Here is a 24,615-nt window from a genome sequence, read left to right as displayed (position 1 = left end):
TGCACCTAACACTACGGGCAATTTAGCGTGGCCAATTCACCTGACCTGCACATCTTTGGACTGTAGGAGGAAACCCACGCAGACACGGGGAGAATGTGCAGACTCCACACAGACACCCTCCACACCCTTCCCCGAGAATGGAAGTGAACCCGGGACCCTGGTGCTGTGAGGCAACCGCTGAGTCACCGTGCCACCCCATAAAAGAAGGAGTATCTAATTCTCTTTTGAAAGTTACTATCTATTTCTACATTTTTCTCCTAAACAAGCTGTTCAGGGATGTTATTACACACCTCTGGAGCAGGTGGGATTTGTAGCTGGGCCTCCCAATTCACGGGAGGAATGTTACCACTGCACCATGAGCTGCGACCATCTGTTTCTACCAGCCGTTCAAACAGAGCATTCCAAATCGTAACACCTTGATACCAGAGAAAAAGGTTTTATCATCTGACTTCTAGATCTTTAGTCTATTGAGACAAAAAAAAAATTGCAGATGCTGGAATCCAGAATAGAAAAGCAGGAGGCTGGAAGAACACAGCAGGCCAGGCAGCATCAGGAGGTGGAGATGTCAACATTTCAGTTGTAACCCTTCTTCAGGACGGGGGGTGAGTGTGCAGATTACCCCCTTACTGCCCGACTCTTGTGCCTATTGTTGCAGCAATGCTACCTGAATAAAGTCACTGTTACTTTAGCACATGACCCTGCCAGTTCTTTTACACACGAGCCATCCTTTAAGAAAGCAAAGAAACTTGAAAATTAAATACATGAAAATTAAGGCACATTAGCTTCTTATACAAATGATCCAGGGTTTCCCAGAAGGAGCCAATAAAGTCAAGGAGGAAAAGGCAACACGTAGCTGGTTTTAAAATTTAGCAGATCGGAGATTTGTTGGTTCTCACAAAATGTTGGGGCACACCTTATTGAGATGACCTTTTGGGAAACGCTGGCAACAAAATAAAAATAAATAAGCATTTGATAAACTACCTTGTCCATGGGGTAATTCTTCTATACTGCTATTGACTCTGTGATAACCAAAGGAACTGAAAAGTGGCTGATGATTGAAAGGTGGAGGTGGAGGGGGTGGTGGCAGGGAATTAAAGTGGTGAGTGGAGTCACCATTGACTACTGTTGTGCCATAGGCCGTGAGCTGTATCTTGTGATATTGCTGAGAACTGTGGGGATAAATAACTGCGTCCCAAGCACCTAAAATGTTGAAACAAAGAAAAAGTAAAAAGAAAAGCAAAATGTAGAAAGCAACAATGAAAAAAAATCTCAAACTTAAAATGTTGTAAGCAAACAATAGTAATGCCTTTTAATTGTTACCATGTCCTAGAATATCAACATGTGTTAGTACAACAGGAATACTGATGATGGTTCCAAATAATGCATCATTTTGTATATTCCTGATTTATCCTTTTAGCCATGCATTGATAAGCATTAGGTTTCTGTGCATAACACAAAACAATATTCATCCTTTCACTTATTTAGTAGCATAGGGGCTATTCACAGACAGGAATCACTGTGCTATTTACAGCTTTTCCACTTAAATGGGAGGATAAGAACAGGAGGAGACCATTTAGCATGCCTTCCAATACACAATAAAATAAGAGCTGATTTGAATCTTGGCTTCATTGGTTCCAGAACCCATCATTTCCTTCACTAACAAAAAAAAAGTCAATTTCAGGTTTTGCAAGCTTCAACTGATCTGCCCACTTAGCCTCCCAATCCTTTAAAAATCAAGAAATACAGCTTGAGGCTATCAATTAGAATCAAAAATACATCTGTACTGCTTTGATGGACAGGCCGTCTGGTGTAGGATAGAAAAATATGTGATGTATTACTATAGATTAATTTGTTGATGTTTCCCACAGGCTGCTATTCTATCAGAGGTATTTACAAATGTTTGGCTCATGTTTTAACATCTCCAAAAGCATTGACCGAGCAGGGGTTGCTGAGTTCATATTTTGATTGACAGTTTAAAGAGGTTGTTAAACCACAGAAGTCTGATTGTATAAACGGGTAAGAGTTTGTCTGCACTTGAACACTTGAAGGGATTTAAATCTTCAAGCGGGTTTTGTGAATGAGGTTTTTTTTCTCCCTATTGCCCTCGAAAGTATTGTAAGAAGTTTGCTTTTCCCATCTTCAAGGGTGAGATTCTGAAATCTGCAGAAAATGGAATCAGGGACAGGGGCTATGGGGGAGTAGAAATAGAGGTTCAGATGAGTCGCAATAACAGAGCGCAGGGAGAAGGTGTGTCAGGGACGATGGGCTGGTGACTGAAAAAAATCTAACATAATTGTAACTACGTCCCAGGAAATTAGTCAACCACTCGAAGTAGCACACATCCATTCCCATCATTCCCTCTGATCCACTTGCAGACCTGTTTAAAAAGGTGATTTGGAATTTCTTTTTTTTTTCAAACTGACATCAGTAAAAATGCATACGAAAGCACTAGGTTGTTTGAAAACCATAGCAGGCTGACGAAGAGCGCATTAGAAAATACGACCTGCCGTTTTTTTTTAACTGGGTTGGCGTGTATATGACACAGGACTCTTCAGAGCCCTCTCAAACAGTAAAGCAAGTCACTCAGTCATACCGCAGAAGGAAGCTCACAATGACCCAGTCAGAAATATCCACACCCCAACAAACACTGACCCAGTTAGTGACATCCATGCCCCAACAAACACTGTCCCACTTAGTGACATCCATATTCCAACAAATACTGACTCAGTTAGTGACGTCCACACCCCAATACACACTGTCCCAGGTAGTGACATCCATACCCCAACAAACGCTGACCCAGTGAGTGACATCCACATCCAAACAAACACTGATCCAGTCAGTGACATCCACACCCCAACAAACGCTGACCCAGTGAGTGACATCCACATCCAAACAAACACTGACCCAGTTAGTGACATCCACACCCCAACAAACACTGGCCCAGTTAGTGACATCCACATCCCAATAAACACTGGCCCAGTTTGTGACATTCACACACCAACAAACACTGACCCAGTGAGGGATATCCACGCCCCAACAAATACTGACCCAGTAAGTGACATCCACACCAAAACAAACACTGACCCAGTGAGTGACATGCACACCCCAACATGAACTGGCCCACTTAGTGCCATCCACACCCCAACAAACACTGACCCAGTTAGTGACATCCACACCCCTACAAACACTGACCCAGATAATCACATCCACATCCCAACAAGTACTGACCCAGTTAGTGACATCCACACCCCAACAAACACTGACCCACTTAGTGACATCCACACACCAACAGACACTGACCCTATTAGTAACATCCACACCCCAACAAACACTGACCCAGTTAGTGACATCCACATCCCAAAAAACACTGACCCAGTTAGTGACATCCACACCCCAACAAACACTGACCCAGGTAGGGACATCCACACCCCAAAAAAAACTCACCCAGTTAGTGACATCCACACCCCGACAAACACTGACCCAGTGCTTAACATCCACACTCCAGCACGCACTGACTCTGTTTGTGACATCCACACCCCAACAAACACTCACCCATACCCGAAGAAACACTGATCGAGGTAGTGACATCCAAACCCGAAGACACACTGTCCTAGTTAATGACATCCGAATTCCAACAAACACTGTCCCAGATAGTGACATCCACACCCCAACAAAGACTGACCCAGTTAGTGACATCCACACCCCAACAAACACTCACCCATACCCGAAGAAACACTGATCGAGGTAGTGACATCCAAACCCGAAGACACACTGTCCTAGTTAATGACATCCGAATTCCAACAAACACTGTCCCAGATAGTGACTTCCACACCCCAACAAACACTGACCCAGTTAGTGACATCCACATCCCAATAAACTCTGACCCAGTTAATGACATCCACACACCAACAAACGCTGACTCACTTAGCAATATCCACACCCCAATAAATGCTATCCCAGTTAGTGACATCCACACCCCACCAAACACTTATCCAGTTAGTGACATCCACAACCCAACAAACACTGACCCAGTACATTACATCCAAACCCCAACATACAGTGACTCAGTTAGTGACATCCACACCCCAACAAACACTGGCCCAGTTAGTGACATCAACACCCCAACTAACACTGACCCAGTAAGTGACATCCATACCCGAAGAAACACTGATTGAGGTAGTGACATCCAAACCCGAAGACACACTGTCCTAGTTAATGACATCCGAATTCCAACAAACACTGGCCCAGTTAGTGACATCCACATCCCAACAAATACTGACCCAGTAAGTGACATCCACACCCCAACAAACACTGTCCCAGATAGTGACATCCACACCCCAACAAACACTGACCCAGTTAGTGACATCCACACCCCAACAAACACTGACCCAGTTAGTGACATCCACACCCTGACAAACACTGACCCAGTGCTTAACATCCACACTCCAGCACGCACTGACTCTTTTCGTGACATCCACACCCCAACAAACACTCACCCATACCCGAAGAAACACTGATCGAGGAAGTGACATCCAAACCCGAAGACACACTGTCCTAGTTAATGACATCCGATTTCCAACAAGCACTGTCCCAGATAGTGACATCCACACCCCAACCAACACTCACCCAGTTAGTGAAATGCACAGCCCAACAAACACTGACCCAGTGCATTACATCCACACACCAACACACACTGACCCATGAAGTGCCATCCACACCCCAACAAACACTGTCCCAGTTAGTGACATCCACACCCCAACAAACACTGACCCAGTTACTGACATCCACACCCCAACAAACACTGACCCATTTAGTGACATCCATACCCAACAATCATTGACCCAGTTGGTGACATTCACACCCCAACAAACACTGATCCAGTTAGTGACATCCACACCCAAACAAACACTGATCCAGTTAGTGACATCCACGCCCCAACAAACACTGTTCCAGTGAGAGACATCCACACTCCAACAAACACTGTTCCAGTGAGAGACATCCACACCCCAACAAACATTGGCCCAGTTCGTGACATCCACACTCAAACAAACACTGACCCAGCTAGTGACATCCACACCAAAACAAACACTGGCCCAGTGAGTGACATCCTGACCCAAACAAAAAATGAGCCAGTTAACGACATCCACACCCCAACAAACACTGACCCTGTTAGTAACATCCACACCCCAACACATACTATCCCAGTGAATGACATACACACCCAAACAAACACTGACCCAGTTAGTGACATCCACACCCCAATAAACGCAGTCCCAGTTAGTGATATCCACACCCCAACAAACACTGTCCCAGTTAATGACATCCAAACCTGATCAAACACTGACCCAGTTAGTGACATCCACACCCCAATACACACTGTCCCAGTTAGTGATATCCACACCCCAACAAACACTGACTCAGTTAGTGACATCCACACCCCAATACACACTGTCCCAGTTAGTGATATCCACACCTCAACAAACACTGACCCAGTTAGTGACATCCACACCCCAACAAACACTGGCCCAGTTTCTGTCATCCACACCCCAACAAACACTGACCCAGTTAGTAACATCCACGCCCCAACAAATACTGTCCCAGTAAATGACATCCACGCTCCAACAAACACTGACCCAGTTAGTGACATCCACACCAAAACAAGCACTGACCCAGTGAGTGACATGCACACCCCAACTAACACGGGCCCAGTAAGTGACATCCATACCCGAAGAAACACTGATCAAGGTAGTCACATCCAAACCCGAAGACACACTGTCCTAGTTAATGACATCCACACCCCAACAAACACTCACCCATACCCGAAGAAACACTGATTGAGGTAGTGACATCCAAACCCGAAGACACACTATCCTAGTTAATGACATCCGAATTCCAACGAAGACTGTCCCAGATAGTGACTTCCACACCCCAACAAACACTGACCCAGTTAGTGATATCCATACCCCCACAAGCACTGACCCAGTTAATGACATCCAAACCTGATCAAACACAGACCCAGTTAGTGACATCCACACCCCAACAAACACTGACCCAGTTAGTGATATCCACACCCCAATAAATGCTATCCCAGTTAGTGACATCCACACCCCACCAAACACTGACTCAGTTAGTGACATCCACAACCCAACAAACACTGACCCAGTACATTACATCCAAACCCCAACATACAGTGACTCAGTTAGTGACATCCACACCCCAACAAACACTGACCCAGTTAGTGACATCCACACCCCAACAGACACTGTCCCAGATAGTGACATCCACACCCCAACAAACACTGACCCAGATAGTGACATCCACACCCCAACAAACACTGACTCAGTTAGTGACATCCACACCCCAATACACACTGTCCCAGTTAGTGATATCCACACCCCAACAAACACTGACCCAGTTAGTGACATCCACACCCCAACAAACACTGGCCCAGTTTCTGTCATCCACATCCCAACAAACACTGACCCAGTTAGTAACATCCACGCCCCAACAAATACTGTCCCAGTAAATGACATCCACGCTCCAACAAACACTGACCCAGTTAGTGACATCCACACCAAAACAAGCACTGACCCAGTGAGTGACATGCACACCCCAACTAACACGGGCCCAGTAAGTGACATCCATACCCGAAGAAACACTGATCAAGTTAGTCACATCCAAACCCGAAGACACACTGTCCTAGTTAATGACATCCACACCCCAACAAACACTCACCCAAACCCGAAGAAACACTGATTGAGGTAGTGACATCCAAACCCGAAGACACACTGTCCTAGTTAATGACATCCGAATTCCAACGAAGACTGTCCCAGATAGTGACTTCCACACCCCAACAAACACTGACCCAGTTAGTGATATCCATACCCCCACAAGCACTGACCCAGTTAATGACATCCAAACCTGATCAAACACAGACCCAGTTAGTGACATCCACACCCCAACAAACACTGACCCAGTTAGTGATATCCACACACCAATAAATGCTATCCCAGTTAGTGACATCCACACCCCACCAAACACTGACTCAGTTAGTGACATCCACAACCCAACAAACACTGACCCAGTACATTACATCCAAACCCCAACATACAGTGACTCAGTTAGTGACATCCACACCCTAACAAACACTGACCCAGTTAGTGACATTCACACACCAACAAACACTGACCCAGTTAGTGACATCCACACCCCAACAAACACTGACCCAGTTAGTGACATCCACACCCTGACAAACACTGACCCAGTGCTTAACATCCACACTCCAGCACGCACTGACTCTTTTCGTGACATCCACACCCCAACAAACACTCACCCATACCCGAAGAAACACTGATCGAGGTAGTGACATCCAAACCCGAAGACACACTGTCCTAGTTAATGACATCCGATTTCCAACAAGCACTGTCCCAGATAGTGACATCCACACCCCAACAAACACTGACCCAGTTAGTGACATCCATACCCCAACAAAGACTGACCCAGTTAGTGACATCCACACCCCCAACAAACACTCACCCATACCCGAAGAAACACTGATCGAGGTAGTGACATCCAAACCCGAAGACACACTGTCCTAGTTAATGACATCCGATTTCCAACAAACACTGTCCCAGATAGTGACATCCACACCCCCACAAGCACTGTCCCAATTAGTGACATCCACACCCCCATAAAACTGTGCCAATTAGTGACACCCATACCTGAACAAACACAGACCCAGTGCGTTACATCCATACTCCAACACACACTGAGTTAGTGACATCCACACCCCAACAGACACTGTCCCAGTCAGTGACATCCACACCCCAACAAACACTCACCCAGTTAGTGACATGCACACCCCAACAAACACTGACCCAGTGCATTACATCCACACACCAACACACACTGACCCATGAAGTGCCATCCACACCCCAACAAACACTCATCCAGTTAGTGACATCCATACCTCAACAAACACTGTCCCAGTTAGTGACATCCACACCCCAATAAACACTGACCCAGTTACTGACATCCACACCTCAACAAACACTGACCCATTTAGTGACATCCATACCCAACAATCATTGACCCAGTTAGTGACATTCACACCCCAACAAACACTGGCCCACTTAGTGACATTCACACCCCAACAAACACGGACGCAGTTAACAACATCCACACCCTAACAAACACTGACCCAGTGAGTGACATCCTGACCCAAACAAAAAATGAGCCAGTTAATGACATCCACACCCCAACAAACACTGACCCAGTGAGTGACATGCACACCCCAACAAACACTGGCCCACTTAGTGACATTCACACCCCAACAAACACGGACGCAGTTAACAACATCCACACCCTAACAAACACTGACCCAGTTAGTGATATCCACACCCCAACAAACACTGTCCCAGTTAATGACATCCAAACCTGATCAAACACTGACCCAGTTATTGACATCCACACCCCAATACACACTGTCCCAGTTAGTGATATCCACACCCCAACAAACACTGACCCAGTTAGTGACATCCACACCCCAACAAACACTGGCCCAGTTTCTGACATCCACACCCCAACAAACACTGACCCAGTTAGTGACATCCACACCCCAACAAACACTGACCCAGTTAGTGACATCCACACCAAAACAAGCACTGACCCAGTGAGTGACATGCACACCCCAACTAACACTGGCCCAGTAAGTGACATCCATACCCCAACAAACACTGATCGAGGTAGTGACATCCAAACCCGAAGACACACTGTCCTAGTTAATTACATCCGAATTCCAACAAACACTGTCCCAGATAGTGACTTCCACACCCCAACAAACACTGACCCAGTTAGTGACATCCATACCCCCACAAGCACTGTCCCAGTTAGTCACATCCAAACCCCTACAAAACTGTGCCAGTTAGTGACATCCACACCTGAACAAACACAGACCCAGTGCGTTACATCCACACTCCAACACACACTGAGTTAGTGACATCCACACCCCAACAAACACTCACCCAGTTAGTGACATGCACACCCCAACAAACACTGACCCAGTTAGTGACATCCACCCCCCACCAAACACTGACTCAGTTAGTGACATCCACACCCGAACAAACACTTATCCAGTTTGTGACATCCACACCCCAACAAACACTGACCCAGTTAGTGACAGCCACACCCCAACAAACACTGGCCCAGTTTGTGACATCCACACCCCAACAAACACTGACCCAGTTAGTGACAGCCACACCCCAACAAACACTGACCCAGTTAGTGACAGCCACACCCCAACAAACACTGACCCAGTTAGTGACATTCACACAACAACAAACACTAACCCAGTTAGTGACATCCACGCCCCAACAAATACTGACCCAGTAAGTGACATCCACGCTCCAACAAACACTGAACCAGTTAGTGACATCCACACCAAAACAGACACTGACCCAGTGAGTGACATGCACACCCCAACAAACACGGGCCCACTTAGTGACATCCACACCGCAACTGGCCCACTTAGTGACATCCACAACCCTACAGAGATTGACCCTATCAGTAACATCCACACCCCAACAAATACTCTCCCAGTGAGGGACATCCACACCCCAACAAACACTGACCCAGTTAGTGACATCCACACCCCAATAAATGCTGTCCCAGTTAGTGACATGCACACCCCAACAAACACTGACCCAGTTAGTGACATCCACACCCCAATAAATGCTGTCCCAGTTAGTGACATCCACACCCCAACAAACACTGACCCAGTTAGTGACATCCACACTCCAACAAACACTGGCTCAGTTTGTGACATCCACATCCAATACACACTGTCCCAGTTAGTGACATCCACACCCCATCAAACACTGATCCAGTTAGTGACATCCACACCCCAACAAACACTGACCCAGTGAGAGAATTCCAAACCCCAACAAACACTCACCCAGTTAGTGACATGCACGCCCCAACAAACACTCACCCAGTTACTGACATCCACTCCCCAACAAACACTGCCCCAATTCGTGACATCCACACCTGAACAAACACTGCCCAGTGCATTACATCCACACCCCAACACACACTGACCCATGAAGTGACATCCACGCTCCAACAAACACTGACCCAGTAAGTGACATCCACACCAAAACAAACACTGACCCAGTGAGTGACATGCACACCCCAACAAACACTGGCCCACTTAGTGACATCCACACCCCAACAAACACTCACCCAGTTAGTGACATCCACACCCCAACAAACACTGGCCCACTTAGTGACATCCACATCCCAATAAACTCTGACCCAGTTTAGACATCCACACCCCAACATACAGTGACTCAGTTACTGACATCCACACCCCAACAAACACTGACCGAGTTAGTGACATCCACATCCCAATAAACTCTGACCCAGTACATTACATCCACACTCTAACAAACACTGACCCAGTTAGTGACATCCACACCCCAACAAACACTGGCCCAGTTTCTGACATCCACACCCCAACAAACACTGACCCAGTTAGTAACATCCACGCCCCAACAAATACTGACCCAGTAAATGACATCCACGCTCCAACAAACACTGACCCAGTTAGTGACATCCACAGCAAAACAAGCACTGACCCAGTGAGTGACATGCACACCCCAACTAACACTGGCCCAGTAAGTGACATACATACCCGAAGAAACACTGATCGAGGTAGTGACATCCAAACCCGAAGACACACTGTCCTAGTTAATGACATCCACACCCCAACAAACACTCACCCATACCTGAAGAAACACTGAGGTAGTGACATCCAAACCCGAAGACACACTGTCCTAGTTAATGACATCCGAATCCCAACAAACACTGTCCCATATAGTGACTTCCACACCCCAACAAACACTGACCCAGTTAGTGACATCCATACCCCCACAAGCACTGTCCCACTTAGTGACATCCACACCCCTACAAAACTGTGCCAGTTAGTGACATCCACACCTGAACAAACACAGACCCAATGCGTTACATCTACACTCCAACACACACTGAGTTAGTGACATCCACACCCCAACAAACACTCACCCAGTTAGTGACATGCACACCCCAACAAACACTGACCCACTTAGTGACATCCACACCCCAACAAATACTGTACCAGTGAGGGACATCCACACCCCAACAAACACTGACGCAGTTAGTGACATCCACACCCCAACAAACACTGACCCAGTTAGTGACATCCACACCCCAACAAACACTGACCCTGTTAGTGACATCCACATCCCAATAAACTCTGACCCAGTTAGTGACATCCACGCCCCAACAAATACTGTCCCAGTAAATGACATCCACGCTCCAACAAACACTGACCCAGTTAGTGACATCCACACCCCAACATACAGTGACTCAGTTACTGACATCCACACCCCAACAAACACTGACCCAGTTAGTGACATCCACATCCCAATAAACTCTGACCCAGTTAGTAACATCCACGCCCCAACAAATACTGTCCCAGTAAATGACATCCACGCTCCAACAAACACTGACCCAGTTAGTGACATCCACACCAAAACAAGCACTGACCCAGTGAGTGACATGCACACCCCAACTAACACTGGCCCAGTAAGTGACATCCATACCCGAAGAAACACTGATCGAGGTAGTGACATCCAAACCCGAAGACACACTGTCCTAGTTAATGACATCCACACCCCAACAAACACTCACCCATACCCGAAGAAACACTGATTGAGGTAGTGACATCCAAACCCGAAGACACACTGTCCTAGTTAATGACATCCGAATTCCAACAAACACTGTCCCATATAGTGACTTCCACACCCCAACAAACACTGACCCAGTTAGTGACATCCATACCCCCACAAGCACTGTCCCAGTTAGTGACATCCACACCCCTACAAAACTGTGCCAGTTAGTGACATCCACACCTGAACAAACACAGACCCAATGCGTTACATCCACACTCCAACACACACTGAGTTAGTGACATCCACACCCCAACAAACACTCACCCAGTTAGTGACATGCACACCCCAACAAACACTGACCCAGTTAGTGACATCCACACCCCAACAAACACTGACCCAGTTAGTAACATCCACACCCCAACAAACACTGACCCAGTTAGTGACATCCACACCCCAATACACACTGTCCCAGTTAGTGACATCCACACCCCAACAAACACTGGCCCACTTCGTGACATCCACACCCCAACAGACACTGGCCCTATTAGGAACATCCACACCCAAACAAACACTGACCCAGTTAGTGACATCCACATCCCAATAAACTCTGACCCAGTTAATGACATCCACACCCCACCAAACACTGACTCAGTTAGTGACATCCACACCCCAACAAACACTTATCCAGTTAGTGAAATCCAAACCCCAACAAACACTGACCCAGTGCGTTACATCCACACCCCAACATACAGTGACTCAGTTAGTGACATCCACACCTCAACAAACACTGACCCAGTTCGTGACATCCACGCCCTAACAAACACTGGCCCAGTTTGTGACATCCACATCCCAACAAACACTGTCCTAGATAGTGACATCCACACCCCAACAAACACTGACCTAGTTAGTGACCTCCACACCCCAACAAATGCTGCCCCAGTTTGTGTAATCCACAACCCAACAAAGACTGACCCAGTTAGTGACATCCACACCCCAACAGACACTGACCCTGTTAGTAACATCCAAACCCCAACAAATACTGTCCCAGTGAGGGACATCCAAACCCCAATAGACACTGTCCCAGTTAGTGACATCCACACCCCAACAAACACTGACTCAGTTAGTGACATCCACACCCCAACAAACACTGACCCAGTTAGTGACATCCACACCCCAACATACACTGACCCAGTTACCGACATCCACACCCCAACAAACACTGACCCAGTGAGAGACATCCAAACCCCAACAAACACTGACCCAGTTTCTGACATCCACACCCCAACAAACACTGACCCAGTTAGTAACATCCACGCCCCAACAAATACTGTCCCAGTAAATGACATCCACGCTCCAACAAACACTGACCCAGTTAGTGACATCCACACCAAAACAAGCACTGACCCAGTGAGTGACATGCACACCCCAACTAACACTAGCCCAGTAAGTGACATACATACCCGAAGAAACACTGATCGAGGTAGTGACATCCAAACCCGAAGACACACTGTCCTAGTTAATGACATCCACACCCCAACAAACACTCACCCATACCTGAAGAAACACTGAGGTAGTGACATCCAAACCCGAAGACACACTGTCCTAGTTAATGACATCCGAATCCCAACAAACACTGTCCCATATAGTGACTTCCACACCCCAACAAACACTGACCCAGTTAGTGACATCCATACCCCCACAAGCACTGTCCCAGTTAGTGACATCCACACCCCTACAAAACTGTGCCAGTTAGTGACATCCACACCTGAACAAACACAGACCCAATGCGTTACATCTACACTCCAACACACACTGAGTTAGTGACATCCACACCCCAACAAACACTCACCCAGTTAGTGACATGCACACCCCAACAAACACTGACCCACTTAGTGACATCCACACCCCAACAAATACTGTCCCAGTGAGGGACATCCACACCCCAACAAACACTGACGCAGTTAGTGACATCCACACCCCAACAAACACTGACCCAGTTAGTGACATCCACACCCCAACAAACACTGACCCAGTTAGTGACATCCACACCCCAACAAACACTGACCCAGTTAGTGACATCCACACCCCAACAAACACTGACCCAGTTAGTGACATCCACACCCCAACAAACACTGACCCAGTTAGTGACATCCACATCCCAATAAACTCTGACCCAGTTATGACATCCACACCCCAACATACAGTGACTCAGTTACTGACATCCACACCCCAACAAACACTGACCCAGTTAGTGACATCCACATCCCAATAAACTCTGACCCAGTTAGTAACATCCACGCCCCAACAAATACTGTCCCAGTAAATGACATCCACGCTCCAACAAACACTGACCCAGTTAGTGACATCCGCACCAAAACAAGCACTGACCCAGTGAGTGACATGCACACCCCAACTAACACGGGCCCAGTAAGTGACATCCATACCCGAAGAAACACTGATCGAGGTAGTGACATCCAAACCCGAAGACACACTGTCCTAGTTAATGACATCCGAATTCCAACAAACACTGTCCCAGATAGTGACATCCACACCCCCACAAACACTCACCCATACCCGAAGAAACACTGATTGAGGTAGTGACATCCAAACCCGAAGACACACTGTCCTAGTTAATGACATCCGAATTCCAACAAACACTGTCCCATATAGTGACTTCCACACCCCAACAAACACTGACCCAGTTAGTGACATCCATACCCCCACAAGCACTGTCCCAGTTAGTGACATCCACACCCCTACAAAACTGTGCCAGTTAGTGACATCCACACCTGAACAAACACAGACCCAATGCGTTACATCCACACTCCAACACACACTGAGTTAGTGACATCCACACCCCAACAAACACTCACCCAGTTAGTGACATGCACACCCCAACAAACACTGACCCAGTTAGTGACATCCACACCCCAATACACACTGTCCCAGTTAGTGACATCCACACCCCAACAAACACTGGCCCACTTCGTGACATCCACACCCCAACAGACACTGGCCCTATTAGTAACATCCACACCCAAACAAACACTGACCCAGTTAGTGACATCCACATCCCAATAAACTCTGACCCAGTTAATGACATCCACACCCCACCAAACACTGACTCAGTTAGTGACATCCACACCCCAACAAACACTGATCCAGTTAGTGAAATCCAAACCCCAACAAACACTGACCCAGTGCGTTACATCCACACCCCAACATACAGTGACTCAGTTAGTGACATCCACACCTCAACAAACACTGACCCAGTTCGTGACATCCACGCCCTAACAAACACTGGCCGAGTTTGTGGCATCCACACCCCAACAAACACTGTCCTAGATAGTGACATCCACACCCCAACAAACACTGACCTAGTTAGTGACCTCCACACCCCAACAAATGCTGCCCCAGTTTGTGAAATCCACAACCCAACAAAGACTGACCTAGTTAGTGACATCCACACCCCAACAAATGCTGCCCCAGTTTGTGAAATTCACACACCAACAAAGACTGACCCAGTTAGCGACATCCACATCCCAACAAACACTGACCCAGTTAGTGACATCCACACCCCAATAGACACTGTCCCAGTTAGTGACATCCACACCCCAACAAACACTGACTCAGTACATTACATCCACACCCCAACATACACTGACCCAGTTACCGACATCCACACCCCAACAAACACTGACCCAGTGAGAGACATCCAAACCCCAACAAACACTGACCCAGTTAGTGATATCCACACCCCAACAAACACTGTCCCAATTAATGACATCCAAACCTGATCAAACACAGACCCAGTTAGTGACATCCACACCCCAACAAACACTGACGCAGTTAGTGACATCCACATCCCAATAAACACTGACGCAGTTAGTGACATCCACATCCCAATAAACTCTGACCCAGTTAATGACATCCACACACCAACAAACGCTGACTCACTTAGCGATATCCACACCCCAATAAATGCTATCCCAGTAAGTGACATCCACACCCCACCAAACACTGACGCAGTTAGTGACATCCACATCCCAATAAACTCTGACCCAGTTAATGACATCCACACACCAACAAACTCTGACTCACTTAGCGATATCCACACCCCAATAAATGCTATCCCAGTAAGTGACATCCACACCCCACCAAACACTGACTCAGTTAGTGACATCCACACCCCACCAAACACTGACTCAGTTAGTGACATCCACACCCCAACAAACACTTATCCAGTTAGTGACATCCACAACCCAACAAACACTGACCCAGTACATTACATCCAAACCCCAACATACAGTGACTCAGTTAGTGACATCCACACCCCAACAAACACTGGCCCAGTTAGTGACATCAACACCCCAACAAACACTGGCCCAGTTAGTGACATTCACACCAAAACAAGCACTGACCCAGTGAGTGGCATGCACACCCCAACTAACACTGACCCAGTAAGTGACATCCATACCCGAAGAAACACTGATCGAGGTAGTGACATCCAAACCCGAAGACACACTGTCCTAGTTAATGACATCCGAATTCCAACAAACACTGTCCCAGATAGTGACATCCACACCCCCACAAGCACTGTCCCAGTTAGTGACATCAACACCCCAACAAACACTGTCCCAGATAGTGACATCCACACCCCAACAAGCACTGACCCAGTTAGTGACATCAACACCCCAACAAACACTGGCCCAGTTAGTGACATCCACATCCCAACAAATACTGATCCAGTTAGTGACATCCACACCCCAACAAACACTGACCCAGTGCTTAACATCCACACTCCAGCACGCACTGACTCTGTTCATGAAATCCACACCCCAACACTCACCCATACCCGCCGAAACACTGATCGAGGTAGTGACATCCAAACCCGAAGACACACTGTTCTAGTTAATGACATCCAAATTCCAACAAACACTGTCCCAGATAGTGACATCCACACCCCAACAAACACTGACCCAGTTAGTGACATTCACACACCCACAAGCACTGTCGCAGTTAGTGACATCCACACCCCTATAAAACTGTGCCAGTTAGTGACACCCACACCTGAACAAACACAGACCCAGTGCGTTACATCCACACTCCAACACACACTGAGTTAGTGACATCCACACCCCAACAGACACTGTCCCAGTCAGTGACATCCACACCCCAACAAACACTGTCCCAGTTAGTGACATCCACACCCCAACAAACACTCACCCAGTTAGTGACATCTACACCCCAACAAACACTGACCCAGTGCATTACATCCACACCCCAACAAACACTCACCCAGTTAGTGACATCCACACCTCAACAAACACTCACCCAGTTAGTGACATCCATACCTCAACAAACACTGTCCCAGTTACTGACATCCACACCCCAACAAACACTGTCCCAGTTAGTGACATCCACACCCCAACAAACACTGACCCAGTTGGTGACATCAACACCCCAACAAACACTCACCCAGTTAGTGACATCCACACCCCAACAAACACTGGCCCAGTCAGTGACATCCACACCCCAACAAACACTGACCCAGTTAGTGACATCCACACCCCAACAAACACTGGCCCAGTTAGTGACATCCACACCCTAACAAACACTGTCCCAGTTAGTGACATCCACACCCCAACAAACACTGACCCAGTTAGTGACATCCACACCCTAACAAACACTGTCCCAGTTAGTGACATCCACACCCCAACAAACACTGACCCAGTTAGTGACATCCACATCCCAATAAACTCTGACCCAGTTAGTGACATCCACATCTGAACAAACACTGACCCAGTGCATTACATCCACACTCCAACACACACTGACTCAGTTAATGACATCCACATCCCAACAAACACTGTCCCAGTGAGTGACATCCACACCCCAACCAATACTGACCCAGTCAGTGACATCCATACCCCAACAAACACTGACCCAGTTAGTGACATCCACACCCCCACAAACACTGTCCCAGTTAATGACATCCACACACCAACAAACACTGACCCAGTTAGTGACATCCACACCCCAACAAACACTGACCCAGTTAGTGACATCCACACCCCAACAAACACTGTCCCAGTTAATGACATCCACGTCCCAACAAACACTGGCCCAGTTTGTGACATCCACACCCCAACAAACACTGACCCAGTTAGTGACATCCACACCCCAACAAACACTTGCCCAGTTAGTGACATCCACACCCCAACCAACACTGTCCCAGTTAGTGACATCCACACCCCAACCAACACTGTCCCAGTTAGTGACATCCACACCCCAACAAACACTGTCCCTGTTCAGGTCATCCACACCCCAAAAAACACTGACAATGTTAGTGACATCCACACCCCAACAAACACTGTCCCAGTTCGTGACATCCACACCCCAACAAACACTGTCCCTGTTCAGGTCATCCACACCCCAAAAAACACTGACAATGTTAGTGACATCCACACCCCAACAAACACTGTCCCAGTTCGTGACATCCACACCCCAACAAATGAACTATAGGTACTGAAACTATGAATGGCATCAACTTAGCACCAATGCCGTTCCAACATAAATACATTTGAGTAGTCTGTGGCTGTGGTGACATGAAGCATATTTCAAGCTCGTTGTTTTACTGAACTTCACACTCTTGATAGGGCCGGCTGCGTTCTTTGACACAATTGGATTAAGTCTAAAAGTCAAACTAGAACTAAGAACCCATTAAACTGTCCATCAAAGGCCAGAGCTCAGGTCCGAACAGCGGTGAAATGGTTGTCTGTTTATTGATGAGAGATGGACCATATAATAATCCGAAATCATTTTCTATTCTAGACATCGTTACATCTTCAAAGCAATCAACTGAATGGAAAAGCAAAATATTCATGTGCCTGCACAAACACCTCAATGCCCTTCTCTCCAGGTTGACTGAGATTCTGTCATGGATATCTCCTCTATCATGGTATCCAGAGTGGAGCTCCAGTACTGTTTCCATGCTTTAATAGTTAGAATGATATTTACTGAGATTGAAATATGTTTCCAAATGACAAATATTTATAAATCCACTCAAGGGAACGTTGGGTTTGATCTCCAGCACGTGTGATGCCCACAATTTCTGCTGATTTTGCCATCTTATGTCTTCATTTTGGGTGCCTTATTTAAAGTGTTAAAGAGTCTTGAGTGTGGTGCTTGAAAAGCACAGGAGGTCAGGCAGCATCTGCGGAGCAGGAGAAGCGACATTTCGGGCATAAGTCCTTTATCCTGCTCCTCAGATGCTGCCTGACCTGCTGTGCTTTTTCAGCACCATACTCTCGACTCTGATCTCCAGCATCTGCAGTCCTCACTGTCCCTCCTTAAAGTGTTAAAGCCCTAGATTTACTAGAATGATACCAGGAATGAGGGATTTTAGATACAAGGAAAGATTAGAGAGATTGGGTCAATTCTCCTTGGATCAGAGAGGATGAAGAGGTGACCTGATTGCAGTGTGCAAAATGATAAGCGATTCTGACAGGGTAAAGAAGGATATTCTGTATCTGCTAGTTGGTATGTCAGTAACTAGGGGTTACAACTTGAAGACTGTCAGGAAGAGAACTAGGAGTGAGATGAAGAGAGCTGTTCACATTTGGAATGCGCTGCCTGGGAGAGTGGTGGAGATGGATTCCATATGAGGTTTCAAAAGAGACCTGCATATATATTTGAAAGTGATGAAGTTAGCGGGCTATGGAGATAGGGCTGGAGAATAGGCCAAGCTAGATTGCTCATTCAGGAACCAGTACAGACACGATGGCTCGAATGGCTTCCACTCTGTCCTGTAAAATTCCACGGTTCTACGTGTTTGTGAAATGGGACGAGGGAACTCTGATGGGGCATGAGAATTTTGATTGTGGTGTTATTTGTCGTTGGCAGGTGCATCCCAAACATTCAGTCAGATTGGAAAGACATGAGCGTTGATTTGATCTGTTCATGTTAGACTCTGCCTGCACATTAATAGTTCAGTTTTATTCAAGGGTGAAGCCACCTTCAGCAAGAAATGGGAGCAATGATATGGGATAGGGCTGGGGGGGGGGTGGCTGTTGGGGGACGGGCAGGGGAATAGAAATCATCAGTCTCCATTTCAGAGGCATTTTCCCACTCGTGAACATTTAACACAATACCACTTCATTTGCCTCTGACATGTTGGCCTCAATCACTGCGTCTATCCAAGCAGTCTCAACTCAATCACTGTTTGCACAGAGACTCTGATGCACTCAGACACTCCCACCTCAATCGCAGAATGTGAGAAGTTTAGCCTTGAGTTGATGTTTAAGACCAGACAAATGATATTTGCTCAACTTCCAACAGATTGTGCCTTTTGTGAAGCTGCATTGTAAATCTATTTTATGAACCCACTGTGAATTTATCAATATTCTTAACCAGAACTGGTTAACCCTGCAGGTATTTTAAAATGGTGGTTTAAAATATTAAAAAATATAAACCTAAAATTTGTAAGAAGAATTATTTTCTCTTTTATACAAGGGATAGCTACTAAAACATACATCTGGAGGTGTTACAACTGATGAATTCCTAATTTTGGGTATAACTCAATAATTAATACAGGTATTAAATATGAACCAGGGCCCTTCAGAACTGAACTGGTCGAATAGAAAGCAGTATTGAAAACAACTTAGTGGAGAAAACAACTTGATCCATATTTGTCTGGCAGCTTGAAACACATTTATCAGGCTCCCTAACACAAAGATGAAGAGGCATTTCTGTGTTTTACCTGATCTCTTGTTAATCACCTCCGCAATAGACGATGGGAAATAGCCCACTCTATCATTGCCAGTTCTGTTGTCGTGGATACAGCCTTTCCACCTCCCATCAGGATGCTGCTCCAGAACCTGATTCAGGGAAATCAAAGAAACTATAAATTGAAACACCGTTGGAAGAAACTTTGATGGCTTTTGATCCATTTAGTGAATGCCATCAGGCAGTGTCTGACAGAATAATCTGTCTGCTAAATCAACACTAGATCTAAAGCCTTCTCTCAGTCTAGACTTGCAGCTTTTAATCTGAGATGCCCCTAAAGCTATAATCCTACTACTCACTCCCTAAACTCTGCTGCCCTTTCTGATGGAAGTGTTGTATTGGCCTTCACGAATTGTTGTTCTCGGTGTTGGCTCATGCACTCAAGGATTACATTTACGAACGAATTAAAGGACATAATTCCAGTCTATCCTAAAGCAAAATGAGACTTCTACTGTGAGAGGTATGAGGAAAGGTAAACTAACCTGGAAAGGATGGAGACTGAGAAAGCAGGTTAAATCAGGATATGGTAACAGGGCAGGGAAAAGAGGAAAAATAAATACAAAGAATGAAGAACAATACAGCACAGGAATAGGACGTTTGGCCCTCCAAGCCTATGCCTCTGCATTTTGTCCTTCCATGCTAAAACTGTCTTCACCTTTAGGATCCCTGCCTTCACCGACAGGATCCCTGCCTTCACCGACAGGATCTCTGCCTTCACCGACAGGATCCCTGCCTTCACCGACAGGATTGAAAATGTGTTGCTGGAAAATCGCAGCAGGTCAGGCAGCATCCAGGGAACAGGAGAATCGAAGTTTCGGGTATAAGCCCTTCTTCAGGAATGAGGCCTCATTCCTGAAGAAGGGCTTATACCCGAAACGTCGATTCTCCTGTTCCCTGGATGCTGCCTGACCTGCTGTGCTCTTCCAGCAACACATTTTCAGCTCTGATCTCCAGCATCTGCAGACCTCACTTTTTCCTTCACCGACAGGATCCCTGCCTTCACCGACAGGATCCCTCTATTCCCTTCCTATTCATGTATTTGTCCAGATGTTTCTTGAAAGCTGCTATTGTGTCTGCTTCCACCACCACCTCTTCCAGACACACACCACCTTTTCTGTGAAAAACGTGCCTTGCACATCTCTTTTAAACTTGCTCCCTCGCACCCTGAACTTGTGTCCCCTAGTAATTGACCCCTCCACCCTGGGAAAAAAACCTCATACTTTCCACTCTATTCATGGCATTCACAATCTTATAAACTTGTATCAGGTCACCTCTCAACCCCCTGCTTTCCAGTGATAACAAACACAGTCTATCCAATCTTTCTTCATAGCTAAAATCCCCGAGACCAGGAAACATCCTGGTAAACCTTTTCTGTACCCTCTCCAAAGCATCCATATCTTTCTGGCAGTGTGGTGACCAGAATGTTGCAAGTATGGCCTAACTAAAGTTCTATAAAGCTGCAGCATAACTTGTCTATCTTTATACTCATTGCACCTTCCAAAGGACTTTTTTGGCCCTTCCATATCCTGCTGTATCCTCTGACAATCCTCCTCACTGTCCGCAACTCCACCAATCCTTGTATCATCCACAAACTTACTAACTAGACCAGCTACGTTTTCCTCCAAATCATTTGCATAGTATCCTTCCACCACTACCCTCTGTCTCCAATGGCTAAGCCAGTTCCGTATCCATTTTGCCAGCTCACCCCAATACCATGTGAATTCACCTTTTGTATCAGTCTGCCATGAGGGACCTTGTCAAAGGCTTTACTGAAATCCATGTAGACAACATCAACTGCTTTTCTCTCATCAATCATCTTTGTTGCCTCCTCAAAAACCTCAATCAGCTTAGTGAGGCACAACCTCCCCCACACAAGAACCATGCTGTCTATTGCCAAGAAGTCCATTTGCTTTTAAATGTGCATCGATCTTATCCCTGAGGATCTTTTTGAATGATTTCCCTTCCATTGATGTGAGACTCACAGGTCTGTAATTTCCTGGATTATCCCTGGTAACCCTTCTTAAACAATGGGAAAACACTGGCTGTTCTCCAATCCTCTGCAACCTCACCTCTGGCCAAAGAAGATACAAAGATATCTTTCAATGCTCCAGCAATTTATTCTCTTGCCTCCACCAATATTCTGGGATAGATCCCATCAGGACCCAAGAGGACTTAGCTACTTTAATACTTTTTTTAAGATGGCGACACCTCTTGGAAGCATTTCTTAATTTCATTAATGCTTTCTGTAAGGCTTTAGGTGATTAAAACAAGCCTTCTAATTCATTTATGGGTGTCTTGGTGAGATCTTTAAGGTATTGGGACAACTGTTAACGAAAACCCGGTCCAACCATCCTTATAAAGGACTCTGACTCATCTTTGAAATAGTGGTTATTGGCCAATTGATTAAAAAGTGGCTAATCCCACAGCAATTCCTGTTTGTGATGATGGCTTTGCTTACAGCACCACCTGCTGTACTTCTGTTGCACTGCTGAAGCCTTTCTTTTTAATTCCATCTATAATTTTTGGCAACAGAACATTCATTTGCAGTTTGCAAATCAGAACTTGATTCCCTTCAAAGTTTCAAACGAACAAATCGTCCTGCCACTAACGATGTTCTTTCATGGTACAAGCATGAGTTGGATTGACTGTTGAGGTACTTATGCTCATCACTTCCCCAAGCTGTCACTGTCACTGTCATCTTCTGACTCAGTGTCTTCACATAAGACGACTTTTATTTTAATTTGTTCTTGGGAAGTCATTGCTGTCTAAGATAGTTCGTGCCGTTAACTGACAAGATAAGTTCTGCCCATTAGGTTAATGAAGGACAGGTCCAGCTATCAAGGTTTTGAGTGGGTATTTTAGTATTCCAGTTGTTGTTGAAGTGCAAAGTCCATGTAGCTGACAGTGATATGTGTTTACTCTCCATATATGCAGAACGACATCCTTACATCTCAAATCCTCTTGCAATGAAGGCTAACAAACAATTTGGCATCTTAATTGCTTGCTGCACATGGCTGGTTACTTTCATTGACTGGTGTACAAGGGCACCCAGATCCCAAAGCAAGGGTCCATGTGGTATCCTGTACTAGTTCCTTTACTAGTCCCGGATATTTTTCTTTCTCTCCCAGCTCCCCCCCCCCCCCCCCCCAACCCCAGGGCTAGAAAGAATGTATCTTACGATGAGCTTGCAGCCATCATGAGGTGTGGGGGTGGGCTTGGTAGCAAAGTGGGTCCTGTCCTGTTGATCATGATCTGCATTAGTACGAGGTGCCAAAGTGCTTCTGGGCCTTATCAAGCTGGGTCACCAAAAGGGAATACAGGACTGGATTTTCCTGGGGTCAAGATTAGAGGGTGCTGGAAAAGCACAGCAGGTCAGACAGCATCCGAGGTGCAGGAAAATCAACGTCTTGGACTTTTGCCCAAAGTGTCGATTTTCCTGCTCCTCGGATACTGCCTGACCTGCTGTGCTTTTCCAGCACCAGTCTAATCTCCAGCACCTGCAGTACCCACTTCCGCCGAATGGATTTTCCTGGGGCTGGAAAAATTGAAAGGCAGGAGTCCCATTTCCAACAGAGCCCAGCTTTGCAGGTAGGGGAGAGGGATAACGTAGGAACCACACAGGAGACTATGTGGAACTCAGCAGGCCATTTTCTTCTGTTACAAGGGCATGAACCCGCAGAGTAACAGTCATAAATTGTTGGTGTAGATCTAAATTCTCTTGATGGGCAGATAAGGTCTGTAAAACGGTCATCATCTGAAGTTTTGTTAAATCCCTTAGCCTTTAAACTTTGAAAAAAAAAACAGGCTACAGCTATCACTGAAAGTTAAAAAAAAAACTCTGTTGGATTGCTTTGATTAACGGCCATATGTTACAGGTTAGCAGCATCTGGTCATGCCTTTTTGAGTTTGAGTCCTTTGCTGACATTCCCCCAGAGGCTATTATTAGATTTTTGTGAATGCTTGAATCAATTTCAAAAGCTACAAATATCACAGCAAAGGGGTTATGACTTCATAGCTTGGCTATTAAAAGATAGCTGGCTTTGATATAGCATCAGAATAGAAGTTTTCTTATCTTTATAAGGAATTAATTACTCGAGGAGCTATAAAAGCTTGGATTGGA

The 24,615-nt window shown here is 46.1% G+C and overlaps 1 protein-coding gene across 9 annotated transcripts in view; it reads right to left on the bottom strand.

Moving 5' to 3' along the window:
- The window catches only part of caskin1 (CASK interacting protein 1), a 647,172-nt gene that overhangs the window by 105,844 nt on the left and 516,713 nt on the right, over positions 1–24,615 (bottom strand). For 6 of the 9 annotated variants that reach the window (XM_043711208.2, XM_087997968.1, XM_043711209.2 and 3 more), the window contains exons 10-11: positions 20,470–20,587; positions 982–1,200 (exon numbers count right to left, since the gene is read on the bottom strand). In XM_043711208.2, the coding sequence (XP_043567143.2) occupies positions 982–1,200; positions 20,470–20,587 (337 nt within the window). The remainder of the gene's footprint in view (positions 1–981; positions 1,201–20,469; positions 20,588–24,615) is intronic. The other 3 variants (XM_087997969.1, XM_043711218.2, XM_087997970.1) reach the window with 1 other exon arrangement.

This window comes from Chiloscyllium plagiosum, unplaced genomic scaffold (genome assembly GCF_037043375.1).
Source record: "Chiloscyllium plagiosum isolate Xiang-an unplaced genomic scaffold, Cpla_swu_hap1 HiC_scaffold_20, whole genome shotgun sequence".
Lineage (NCBI taxonomy): Eukaryota > Metazoa > Chordata > Chondrichthyes > Orectolobiformes > Hemiscylliidae > Chiloscyllium > Chiloscyllium plagiosum.
Note: the sequence above shows the minus strand (reverse complement) of the source record. Positions and strands in the feature narration are given on the sequence as shown.